Source organism: Microtus ochrogaster, linkage group LG9 (genome assembly GCF_000317375.1).
Source record: "Microtus ochrogaster isolate Prairie Vole_2 linkage group LG9, MicOch1.0, whole genome shotgun sequence".
Lineage (NCBI taxonomy): Eukaryota > Metazoa > Chordata > Mammalia > Rodentia > Cricetidae > Microtus > Microtus ochrogaster.
In genome coordinates, this window is record NC_022034.1 from 19,909,736 (window position 1) to 19,923,890 (window position 14,155).

A 14,155-nucleotide genomic window follows, 5' to 3' on the forward strand; every position below is an offset into this window, starting at 1 on the left:
TGCAGCTCCACCGCTCTTAATTCAACAACATACCTATTCATGACATCCTATAAATGTAGTACAAATTCCTTCCATAACTCTAGGCTGCCTTCAACTAGGTCACACTAAACAAGTAAAGACGTATGCTGCTTCTCATATGTCTATTGGGAGGAATAGTATATGAAGGTTGGATTAGAAAAGAATTTTAGTTGTTGGTTTTGTATATTTTATTAGTGTTACATTTATTCTTTCTCACTTAGTTCCCCAGTATGAAGCCTTGTATCAGTTCATTCTGACAGTATTGGGTGAGGCACATGTTTTAACCTCTTTTCTTTTGTAATTATATAAACATGTACACTGTAGATGGTGACCAGGGAATGACAATCAGAACATCTGTTATGATAAATGATACAGGGAATGGGAGTTGAGTTTTGAATTAAAAAGAACTAAATGTCTTTCTTCTGATCCGTGGCTTTATGCCAATGGGAATGCTTGCAAGTCTTGCTTAAACCTGTAACTTTTTAACTCCCTATCAGAGGAACCCATGGTTGCTCTTCAGTCCTCTGACAGGGTGCTGCCTAGTGATGGAGCCATTTGCCTTTGTCGATATCAATTAAGTTACCTTTTATAGTAATTTGTGTAGCAGTGTAAGCACCTGGAGAAGATAAGAGAGTATTGTTTTAAAGAACCAGAAATGACTAGAATACCTTCATCTGGTGGAGTTCTCTAGCTTCAATCTGCACACCTTGATGCATTTTGGTCTGAGTAGCAAGAGCTGTCAGGTAAAACTTAATAAAATAAACAAATCTAAGTAAATAATACAGTTATCATTGTTTCCTTTAAATGAAGTATTAGTTGAATAAACAGAGAAATAGTCCCATGTTGAAAAAAACTTCTGCCAGTTTTTTCTAATTCTTTGCAACCCTCCCTTTACCATATCTAGATAGCCTATCTCAGGGGAATTATTAGGTGCCTTTTCCTTTTGCAGCTTGTCTATATAGGAGAGAATTTTAAAAATTACCAAAAAATTCATTTTTATTTACTTGTTTTGCACTAATTTTTAGGTTTCCAATTTAAACTGATGGTTTGTTTTTGATGTAAACCATTTGCTTGTGAATCAATAAGCATGTACGAAGCCTAGGAGAAATTTTCAGCAAAGAAGTTATTCCCGTATTCTGTTAACAAGATCAGTGCTTTGCTGGGGGATGCAAAGGTGACATTATATTTGCCTGCCGATAGGTGCCTTTCTAAAAGATTTTCTTTCTGTTTAACCTTCAAGGGCATTTTTTATAAAGCTAATGTAATTAATTTCTATAATGAATATTTGAATCAATATTTGGATATTTATTCTGATTAAAAAGATTCTTCCTTTTGATTCTTTCCAAGTGTTTTCCCCATAGAGGCTATTGTGCAGCCCTAACTGACCTTGAATGCCCCTGATGTCCCACTCCCACCTCCTGAGTGCTGGAATTATAGTCATGAGACACACCACAAGTCGTAGAAATTATATTAGTGTAAGAAAAATTTAAGTATCTACTGTGTAATGCTCATCAGAGAGCTGTAGTTTTAACATAAAACAAAGGCTCAATAATTGAAATTCTGGTAAACATATTAAAAGAGTTTGTTAAATTCCATGTTTAGAAAAGCTCACTCGAGGAACTGGAGGATAGTTCAGGCTAGGTATGTGGGAAAGGAGTCCTTGTTGGGAGACTCTGAGAGACCATTCTGTGAATATGGGAGGGAAAGTGAAACCTAAATTGCACTGGAGATCCCAGGATGTTGGAAGTGCCAGAGCCAGGGGATATAAATCTGCCAGGGAAACCTGCGTACTAGAGAGGATTGTGCTTCAGTCAGAAAACCTAGAAGGATATAGACACGTAAGCATTTTGACATCTGACCTAGAGCTGTAGGATATAGAGTTTCCTGATCAATTTCAGTCTCACTTTGGTCCAGCATTTCCTTACTCTGACATCATTCATTCCTTTTGGGATGGTAATATATGTTCTGTGTGATAGTATGTTGGAAACATATAATTTGACTTTTGATTTTACAGGAGTAACAATTAAGAAATTGCCTTGAGTTTCAGAAGAGACTTTTGAAGTTGGAAATTTAAACTATGTGGGGATTATGACAGACTATGGGGACTTTTAAAGTTGGACTAAATACGTTTTGTTTTATAATATGGACAAAGTCAAAGGAATTTAAGGAGTGGACTGTGGTGGTTTGAATAAGATTGGCCCACATAAGCTCATGTTTTCAATGCTTGTTCCTTAGTTCCTAGAACTATTTGAGGAGGATTAGAAAGTATGGCCTTCTGGGAAGAGGTATGTCCATACTTTTTCCAGTGAGCTCTCTCTGACTCATGCTTGTGGATCAAATGTAAGCTCATAGACTCACTCTCTGAAACTGTAATCCTCAATACATTTCTATAAGTTGCCTTGGTCATAATGTTTTATCACAAAAATTTAAAAGTATCTAATATATAATTTAAGTATTACAGAAATGTCTGATATGTAGTCTGATCTCAATAAATATTGATGGCAAAAAAGTTTCATCCTTCAGTTAGAGGAAACTCATACACAAACTTATTTGACAGTGGCTTAGCATTCTTAAACATCAAATAGAAAGAGTATGAAATTCAATGTTTAAATGAATCTGAAATTATGAGAACACAAAACTAAGACAAAGATTGCTGAAGGTGATTTCCACTGAAAAATGTAAGAGAGATGGCCACCCTTTTCCCTGAGCGCATAATGCATAATATCATTGCAAATGTGTGTGTGTGTGTGTGTGTGTGTGTGTGTGTGTGTGTGTCTGTGTCTGTATCTGTGTCTGTGCCTGTGTATGTATGTGGAGTCTTGGTTCCTGAGCAGAGAAGTGCCATTTGCCAAGAGGCAGAGGCATTGGATTCGGTTTTACTAAGGAAGCAATAAGTGGTTTGACTTAGTTCTGGGACTCAGGGAAGTGAAGGTGGGGTTGAACTAATGGGAACTCACCAAGGCCAGCTGTACTGGAACTGATGGAGCATGTGATCAAACTGGACTCTCTGAATGTGGCTGATAATGAGGGCTGACTAAGAAGCCAAGGACAATGCCACTGGGCTTTGATTCTACTGCATGTACTGGCTTTGTGGGAGCCTAGTCTGTTTGGATGCTCACCTTCCTAGACCTGGATGGAGGGGGAAGGACCTTGGACTTCCCACAGGGCAGGGAACCCTGACTTTGGACTGAAGAGGAAGGGGGAGGGGAAATAGAGAAAGGGGAAGGGAAGTGGGAGGAGGGGAGGAAGTGAAAATTTGTAATAATAATAATAAAGATGCAAAAAGAAAAAAAGGAAAGAAAAGAACCTAAAGCTAGACCATGAAGAGGCTATAAGCTTAAGGAGAGACCATGGTGGAAAGATTTTGTTAAGTTGAATGACTAGTTCAAAAACACTCTTTAGAAATACTACCCTGGTTGAAGTGTACAGAAATAAGTGACACTAGCCACAGTGAGATAGAAATTTGCAAATTCATGAGGAATAAATGACTACATATAAAAGAATACAGTTGGGTTTAGTCAAGTATCTGAAATATTTACAGTGATGTTACTGATGATATGATAGAGACTTGTATTCTGTTAGCAGGAGAAATGTGTCTTAGGATTCTATTACTGTAAAGAGAAACCATGCCACAGCAACGCTTATAAAAGACTATTTACCTGGCACTTGCTTACATTTTCAGATCCTTTGTCCATTTTCAGCGTGGCAGAGAACGTGCAGCACTCAAGCAGATACAATGCTGGAGAGTAGCTGAGAGTTCTACATTCATATTCATAGGTAGCAGACAAGGAGAGATTGGGACTTGTTTGAGCTTGAAACTTCAAAGCCCACCCCAGTGCTGTAATTCCTCCAAGGTCACACTTACTCTTGAAATGCCACATCTCCTAATAGTGTCTGTTAAGCAGTCATTCAAATCTATGGTTCTTTGGGGGCCATTGTCATTCAAATGTAGGATATCAACAATAAATATTCTAAGGTAGATGGAGAAAGCCCAGGAGGCCTGAAATCCACTAAGGTAACATGGGTATTTAAGGAACTCTGAAAGCAGAAGAAATAGGCTTTTCCAGGGAAGAGTACACTAATTGGTTATCCAATACCGAATGATTAATCCTGAAAATATACATATAACATTATAGTGACTGAGTATGTTATTATATTTAGGAATATCTATGTGTACATATAGGTATATGTTGTAACTAATGACAAAAAGAGGCTATGAATTAAAAAAAAACAGGTACTATATTAGAGAATTTGGGGGGGAAAGAAAGTGGAAAATAATGCAATTTTATTATAATTTCAAAAATTAAAGATTGTATATATTATTTAACAGCACATTATATAAAATTAAGAACTGTTAACAATTTTTCATGTTCTGAATAATTATTTCTACAAAATTCCAAATGAGGAGACAGCTGGTCAACTGTGCAGAGGTACATGAAAAATAACTTTACTAAAACAATTACTCAGAAATCAAGTACATATTCTGGGAAAACAATGACTCAGAACATTGACTTCATATTGAACTAAAAGTCTATGGTGCAATGATTGTACCCATTTAAAATGAGACCTCATCTTAGGCATAAAAAGTTTTTGGTTGTCGCATTAATCATAGGTTTATGAGTCATACAATCCTCTGTAGTAGTTTATATTGATCTACAGAAAAGAAGCATGGAAATGTTTCAGCAACTGATTAATAAATATTTTATTTCATTATTGGATGATGTTCGCTTGTACATTTTGGCATTGTTTTTTCTGTTTAAGTTCCTTACCATTTAGTCTGTGTCTACAAAACAGTAGTGAAACTGTCATTTTTCTCCAAGTCTTTACTCCTTCTCCTAGCAAACTAATGATACAATGCTGAAACCTGTTAATTTTTAATATGAGCCAGAGAAGGACAACTGCAGGGATTTTATTATTTAAAATAGAGGCTATAAGACATAATTCGTTTCTTTTAATTCACAGAAACAAAGCAAAGAAAAATAAAGCTTTGAGAATGATTATATTATTCTATGTGAAAAAAAATCAAAGGTCAACCTGGAAAGGCAGTAAAAATTGTCTGGATCCAATAAAGAGTAAAGAATTTGAAAATACCAAGTGTCCCTTGAATCCCCAAGTTTGAAACTGGACAAATGCTAGTATAAGACCACAATGAACACACTTATAGATTTCTAAAATGCTGTTTCAAGATCACACAGGTCTGTATAGTTATCACTCTAGAATTTATCAAATATGATTTATGAGCTATTCAAGTAATTCTTTCTTAATGAACTACATGTTTATGAAATGTTACATACAACTCTAAATTTTCATTTATGAATAAATATCCAATATAAGAAAGCCATATCAAAAAGAAAAGAGAGCTGAAGACTAAAGTCTAGAAGACCTATAGAAAGAATAGTAAATTCCAAAATGTACATCCTCTATGGTAAGGAGAACTCCAAAATTTGGTAGTGAAGTGAGAATCTTTCTCTTTATATTATCTGTTGTTGTTATTGAAAGGTCTCATTATGTAGCCATGACAGTTCTTATTATTATTGGCATGGTATCCTTGTATAATCCTTGTATAATCCTTATGACCTGGGGCTATATAGATCAGGTTAGATTCAAATTTGCAGAAAAAAAAAACTGTCTTCCTCTGCCTCCTGAGTACTAAGATGAATGTGTGCTGCTAGACAAGGCTTAGAGCATTAATCTTTTAGGTATTCTCTAAAAAACAGATAAAACTATTCACAAAATGCCAGGCTTGTTTCCCCCTTCCCTTCTTTAGTTGGGTAACAACAGGGAAACAGATCTTTTGTTTTTCACAGTTACAAATCAGTAATGTTTATTTTTTATAGCTCAATATGTATAGCTGTGCAGAATGTGAGCATGGTAGTGCATTGGTGTGTGAGTCTTGTTTTGAGAGGTTGAGAAGATCATTCAGCACCATCACTGTATCTTCCTTTAGTTCTCAGGTAGGTGGTAGTCTTCTTTCTTACCATAACCTGAATCAAAATTATATCTATGCTTTTAAGATTTCTCTTGTGCTATAGCTAGCCCTGTTTATATGTGTTAGTAGATCTTCAGAGTACTCCTTCAGCTCTGCATTCAGATATCCAAATAAAACACATTAACACAATGAAGTTCCATTAATAATTCCGTGGAGAAATCAAGAACAGTTAATCCTTACAGTCTCACTGCAACATCTTCACCTTTGACCTCGCTGTGGAGTACATCTGGTTGTCCATCTTCTGAAATGAAAAATGTGTTTGATAACTGACTAAAAAAAAAAATTCCCACTTTCTAGCTAATCAAAAAGGTCAGTTAATGTTGAAAAGGCTGATGTAAATGTGAAACCCAGTCTTTATGTATATCTGGTAGCTCTTTAATATATTTTTCTTGCATGTATTCCACCTAACATTGACTTTGTGATGGTTATATTGCCTAACAAGTACATCTGTCATTGTATAGATAGTATAACAAAAGAAGAACCAGTGGTTGACATAATATATATATATATATATACACATATATATGCATATATATTAAGGTAAAACTATAACTGTATAATATATATATTGACCATTTCAATATGTTACACAGAAATTCCATTTTTTATGTTATTTGAGAATTTGTAAACTACTCCATGTTTCCAGTTCCTTAATGACATTTTATTCATAGTAAACTTTGACAGTACTGTGCAGATGCAAGTCTTTTTTTACTTCTATGTGAAAAATCTTCAATATCTAATTACATCTTATTTGAACCATCTTATCACACAGTATAGGAAATTCTGTGTGTTTTGCCTGAGTAAAGTTTTGAAGAACACTGTTAATTCATTGTGGAACAGGCAACAGTTTGAAGCAAGCTATAGACAGATTGTAACCTTGGCCCTGTGACATTTTAGCTTGTGGATTTGGCATTGGGATCTCATTCTTGTTAAAATTTTCTACATCTTATTACTTTGAAAACTTAGTGAATTTCACCCTTGTCAAATGCCTTCTCTTTTCAGTCTTTAGTATAAGCTAGCATTTCATCTTTAAAACAACTCTATCTAGTAGAATTTCTTAGCATCATCCCACCTCAAAAAACAAAACCAAAGCAAAACAAACTTAGATAGAGATTTTAAACAAGTGCCCAAATTGGCACAGTGACAAGTGCAGAGCCAAAATGTAAATCGGTTTTGCCATTACAGATTCTCTTCATAGCACCCTTGCCTTCAACATTTGCAAGGCCATGTTGTTGGGTTAAGAATAACATTGGAAACGTAAATTCCTTTTATCCTTATGCTTAACTTAAGCCATGAATAATTTTATATACATTAAAATTCTATTTCTCCAGTTGATTGCTTTAGTAACTACAATATTTATTTGATTATTTTAAGCCAATATGACATCAAATTATAAATTTCCTTATTCTTCTTGAATGTAAATTTTTCTTATCCCTGTGTTTTCTCAGTTATAATTCCTCCTAGTTAGAGTAGGTCTTATCATAGCATACTTCTTATTAAACTCAGAGCGTAGTTTGCTATCCATGGTACAAGATGACATTTGGACAATAAGGAAGAGATTCTGTGAAAGTCAGACATGTTAATTACTCAATTACACAAGAAGAGAAGGAAATTATACCAAAGAGGGGGAAGGCAGGACCAGAGTGAAGACATGAGGCAGGGCAACAAACACTATGTTACTTACAGTTCTTTAGATCAGATAAGAGAGGAACTTTGCTTTGAAAAAGCAGCATTCACGACTGTCATGTCTTCTGAAAGAGACAGTTTAGCAAAATTAAGAGAACAAGCCTAGTTTGTCCAATTTCATAGAGGAAAATGCTAAAATTTTCATATCTTCATACTTTTATGATTTTATTCATGTAAATGTTTAAATATTAAATATTATTTTTTTACAAATTCATATTTTAATACGGTTAAAACTGAATAACATATCTGGAGGTCTTAGTCCTGGAGAAAACTATTTCCCTCCCTCAGTACCCTTTCACTGATTGGAACTCTTTATCTAGGTAGGGGTGGGATCATATGAAATTTCCCCAGCATAATTGGCACATCAACTGGCATTGTCATTTTGAAGATCTTATTCAAGTAATAATGTTGTTGAGACGTCATGGATGTAGATTCCTACCAAATCTTGTAGACACTATTTAGTAATGAACAACATGATTGTTTGGCTTTTCCAATCTTTCTACTCTTTCTTCTGCAATGTTCCCTGAGTCAGGTATGGATCTGTGTTGTAGATGTACCAACTGGGGTAGTGCACCCTGAAATCATATACACTCTGTGCTTTGAGCCCTTATGTGTTCTGTAGTAGCTTCTGTTTGCTACATAAAGGTTATTTTTTGAGGAGTGAGAGTTATAGTTATCTTTGTACATATGCATAAGTATTTAGAATATAGTTTATTATATTGGTTTAGGAAAATAAGGAATAGCAAGCAGGTGCCCCTATAGAGTCTGTGACTGTTCCAGCCATAGGAAATTGGCTAGATTTCTAGTATCTAGCCTGAATTTTCAAATATTGAGTATGTTTTGACTCCAATTAGATATTTGTTGGCTACCCTAAGATGTAAATGCACTATTTTACCATTGTGGATAATTTGCCAAGACAGTCACTGTAAATATAAACAATGGGCTAAAGAAGTGTGATATCTTACTTAATGAAAATAAATTTAATTCAATCTTCCCAAGAAAAACATTATAGTTTGGAATTATTCAATGTCAACAATTCTGTGTTAGTACATAAAAACAGCATATCATTTTCAGCTTATGTTTGTTGACTTAAAATAAGTAATTATCAAACATGAAAGAAAAAGTATGTTTGAACAATGATAAACCAGGTAGTGGTGGCACACACCTTTTATCCCAGCAATCGAGAGGCAGAGGCAGGTGGATCTCTGTGAGTTTAAGGCCAGTCTAGTTTACGAGAGCTAGTTCCAGGGAAGGCTCCAAAACTATAGGGAAACTCTTTCTTGAGAAACAAACCAACAAAAAGTTAAATTATGCAAAATTCTAAAATTTTTTTTTATAATATATAATATCTAAATGTTCATAAAAAAGGAAGTACAGACTGGATGGTGATGCCACATTCCTTTACTCCCAGCACTCGGGAAGCAGAGACAGGTGGATCACTGTGAGCTTGAGGCCAGCCTGGTCTACAAAGTGATCTCCAGGGCAGGATCCAAAGCTACAGGGAAATCCTGTCTAGAAAAATGAAAACAAACAAAAATAAATAAAAAAGAAAGAAAAGAAAAATAGTAAATACAACTCCCCTTGTAAAACAGATTATCACACACACACACACACACACTTACATATACATGTATAATTGTTTCAAAACATTCATACAATTTAATGCTTCTACAATTGTTCTCTTGCTTTTCTAGGTGGTATTTTTGAATATGTGGAGTCTGGCCCCATGGGAGCTGAAGAACTTGCATTCAGATTTGCTGTGAACACAATCAACAGGAACAGGACTCTGCTGCCCAATACCACCTTAACTTATGATACCCAGAAGATCAACCTCTATGACAGTTTTGAAGCATCTAAGAAAGGTAAAACTATTTACTATGGTTTCTAGAATTCAGATTTATAGGTGTGTTTAAGAGAATTATTGGTTCCCTTATGTAATTAATAAGTTATTAAGAACATTAATGTGGAATGATTTGTCTTTAATATCTGCATGCATTTTATTAGAGAAAACATTGATGTGGTTAACTTAAAAAAAAAAAAACCAAAAACACTAGTAAGTAAAATTAAATTTGTGGTAGATATATTGTTCTTCCCTACTGATCTCTATGCATTGTTATTAAAGTTTTTAAAAATTAACTGAAATGAATTCAATTCTAAAAGAATTCTTCTTGGGAACCTAGGTTAAATTCTCAGTACCCGAATAGCAATGAACAAGTATCTGTAACTTTAGTTCCAGAGGTCCTGACTTCCTCTTCTGGCTTCTGATGGCACTTGAATTGTGTGGTATAGAGATTTACATGTGACAAAAAAATACAAATAAAATAAAATCATTAAAGCAAATTTTTAAAAAAGAGCCATTATCCAGTCATATATAATGCAAACAGCAGTATCAGTAGTGAATCTGTTTGATGGGTACGTATTTACATATTGTCACGTAGATGATCTTTTCTTATATACATAGATGATATTATAAAAAGGCACGTCCTATCTTTGGCACAGTTACCATTTATGAAATGGACATTGCCAGAGAGTACTAAAGTAACCTTGATTGTCACTATATACTTTAAAATGTTGTTTACCTTTCTGTAATGCTAATATTGTTTCACTAGCTACCTCACATCTATGGAAACATATATAATTATTTGTAATTCTAATTTGATGAAATGTTCTTCTAAGTATATTAATATTAATGACTGTTGGTAAGGTACAATGCTGCTCAAGATAAAAGTCTCTTTCTTTTCCCAGATGCTAACCTGTGTTTTTTAAAGCCATATTCTGCTTGCCCTTTGAATTCATATCTTTGTGAATGCAAATTAGTTTCCACATTTCAGATCCATGTCATAATGATAAAAGATTTAAAAAGACTGGAGGGAAAAGGTTAGAGTTGACTGTAAAATGTTCTGTTTGTCACAACTAAGGCAAGCTAAGTCATTAATTGCAAGACAAGTGCATTTATTAGTAGCATAGCTCATGATTATTCTCATTAAAGAAAGAATAAACTCTGGGGTTAAGTAAAGCATTCAGGCTGAATCTTATAGAGGAGTAAAATGCAGATAAAATATTAATAGATTTCTTCATGGTGACTTCAAAACTTGGGTGTAAAATTATAGACTCGGATTTTCCTGACAGCAAACAGAATACTATTAGGAAATGCCCTAGTACAATTCTTACGTAATAAAGTCAACTTCAACTGGTTTATAAAATGTTATAAGAAATGAACAGAGTAAGGGGCTGGAGAGATGCCTCAGAGGTTAAGAACACTGGCTGCTCTTCCCGAGGTCCTGAGTTCAATTCCCAGCAACCACATGGTGGCTCACAACCATCTATGAGATCTGGTGCCCTCTTCTGGTGGGCAGGCATACATACAGACAGAACATTCATGATGTTTTTAAAAAAGAAAGAAATGTACAGAGTAAACATCCATTAATAACTCATTTGTAATCTGGCCAAGATCTAGGAAAACTCAAATAAATAACTTTCTTTGTCACAAGTAAAAAGGGTTAATTCTATATTTCACATCTTGTATATTGAGCTATTATTGCTTAGGTTATAAAGAAATATATAAAGGAAAAGAGATCCAAAGTAGATTTTGAATCTGATAGATATCCTACCCTACAAATGTACACAATGATCATGACATTAATGACTAACTTTAAAAGAATAACCAACTGAGACATTTAAAAGTATTTTTAATCTTTTGAATCCAAAAAGAAATAAAATAAATTTTGAATTTAAATTTTATCTGATGCTTTTTTCTTATACATTTCATAAATTATACTACTAGGCTCCATTCGTGAATACTTCATAATTGTTTTATAACTAAATTACTAATTGATTCATACAATACTTTTAGTCTCTTTTTACCTTGGTAGGTGGCACAATTCTACTACCGTCCTAACTCCTCTGGAGGCAGAAAAAACACGCAGATGAGGCCAGTCTGGGGAGCAAAGGAAAACAAGTTCTCAAAAACTAAATAGATTATAAAAACAAAAACAAAACAAACACTCCTGTGTTATTCAAAAGCATAGAAAGATTCCTAGTGTTTTCAGCTTTTATTGGATTTTGATTTGTCACAAATGAAGGAAGGTCATTGGTCTCTAAATATAGGAATTAAAATCCCATTTTGATTGTGATTTCAGAATTGGTCTTTCACTAATTTAGAGTTCTGATCATTATTTGGAAAATCGTAACCAGTATGGTCAAAATCAGTTTATTTATGTCATATGGAATTCTTAAAGGAAGCATAAGCAAGTGACTTTTACAACTAAATTTTACCTAATTTTAAATGTGTTCATGCTTAGGTGTTTATGCATCACACATTTTATGCTGAAAATATTCCTTTTATTTTTTCCTTTGGCCACCATTCCTTGACATTATTTATGGAGTTATTTGAAGTTTAGTTCGTACTAAATTGACTGAATAAACTCTCTTTTTAAAAACTGAAAATATTCAGTCTTAAGTTCATGAGGCCTCAGCCTAGACAATGACCTAACAATAGTCCGTGGAGGAAGGCTGAGAGCAGGAGAAACTGTTCCCTGAGAATAGCATACCTATTGGCTATGCAATAGCAAATGGTCAACTTAGAAAATATACATGAAAGTAACATTATATCGATGGAACTGGTTTTACTTGTGTATTTAGGAACACACACACATCAATTAAAGAAAAGGAGGATATGAATTTAAAAGCTAAGGAGAGAAGGGGAATGTGGAAGAAGGTTTGGAGAGAAGAGAGGGAAAGAAAGAATGATGTAATTATAACCTCATATATAAATACATATACAAATGTATATGTGTATGTATATATAGATATATGTTTCATGAAGTGCAGAGTTATACTTAAGAAAAAAGGATCTTTACCAGGAAGAATGTTTTAGAATTTAATAGCAGTTCACACCTTCCTTTCCCCTCCTTGTTAACATATTCCTTTCTCCTCTTCAGCTTGTGATCAGCTGTCACTTGGGGTGGCTGCTATCTTTGGGCCTTCACACAGCTCATCAGCCAATGCAGTCCAATCCATCTGTAATGCCCTGGGGGTTCCTCACATACAGACCCGCTGGAAGCACCAGGTGTCCGACAACAAGGATTCCTTCTACGTCAGTCTCTACCCAGACTTCTCTTCCCTTAGCCGAGCCATCTTGGATTTGGTGCAGTTTTTCAAGTGGAAAACAGTCACAGTTGTGTACGACGACAGCACTGGTAAGAGCAGCGGCCTCTGTGGCTGCTTTAGGCTCATTACATTCAGGAGTACATCCCAGGTGCTTTCTGTTCTTCTGTGTTTTGTTTTCCTTTATTAGTTTAAATTTGTTGTTGTTCGTTAATTTATTATTATTTTTATTGTTGGGTTTATGTGGAAGGACTACAAGGTATTGGAGCCAAATATCAACACTTGCTCCAGAAAATAACAACCCAATCAAATATATTTTCTTTGAATATATAAAATAAGCATCAGGAGTTTGAATCCTACATTGAAAATAGAAAATAAAATTAATATGGTTATCATATTAAATTATTATTAAAATGATTTTAGTTAGATTGAGAGGTTTCCTACTGCAAAGTTTCATGGTATTTTCTCAACATCAATAAATTTACAATTTGACACAATATTTTTTCTGTTTTATGCAAATTATGGATATAGTGAATAATAAAATACAAATCTTTAAGTATCTTTAAGTAGTATGTTGAAATTTAAACTTTCGTTTTTCTAAACAGTGCAACAAATGAGAGTATCAAAATATTTAAGATTTTGGGTACTACTTCTGTGTAAAAACAATTAAAAATTTAGAAAATAGAATTACAAATAAAATTTAATGAAATACTATTCATGCCACTGCTTAAGATAGTTTAAGAAATATTTTCTCTACAGTGTTGTTTTAATGGCTATTAATAATGGTTGACTTTTATCTTACATTATGAATTTAAAACAAGTCTCAAAGAACATCAGAAAATAAACAGTAAAATCAAACCTGTAGCTTTCTACTGACAATTATTTTAGCAAAGTAATTGCTATGTTTATCATGGTAATTGATTTCATTTCAGGAAAAATTTCAGTATACTAAATATTTAAATTAGATGCAAAAATTTATTTTAGGTCTTTTTTGCTATGCCTTCAAATTTACATTGAGATTAAAATTAATTTAAATTTAAGTTCTCCCCAAATACGGCAGGAACATGCTTTGTTTCCATTCACTTTGTATGCTTGCCACGAACAAAACTTTGTGTAGAAATTTATCCATTTTATAATGAAATTATCAATGCAAATGGACAGATAGGAACTCTGCTAGAAGAACAAAGAGTTTCAGGGTTGGAAGAATAATGAAAATAGTTTTAAACATATTTTCACTGAGCTAAGAAAGACCTAGCCTTATTAGAAGTTAATTTTATTTTAGAATCGTATTTCTTTTCTGCATCATTCTGCTGGCAGTTAGAGGGGAGCGTAGTGATTCTTATATCAAAGTCTTCT

At 33.9% G+C, this 14,155-nt stretch overlaps 1 protein-coding gene across 6 annotated transcripts in view; it reads left to right on the forward strand.

Annotated features, from left to right (window-relative positions):
• The window catches only part of Grik2 (glutamate ionotropic receptor kainate type subunit 2), a 588,331-nt gene that overhangs the window by 198,273 nt on the left and 375,903 nt on the right, over positions 1-14,155 (forward strand). For all 6 annotated transcript variants that reach the window (XM_026787407.1, XM_005363515.2, XM_005363512.2 and 3 more), the window contains exons 3-4: positions 9,388-9,555; positions 12,634-12,891. In XM_026787407.1, the coding sequence (XP_026643208.1) occupies positions 9,388-9,555; positions 12,634-12,891 (426 nt within the window). The remainder of the gene's footprint in view (positions 1-9,387; positions 9,556-12,633; positions 12,892-14,155) is intronic.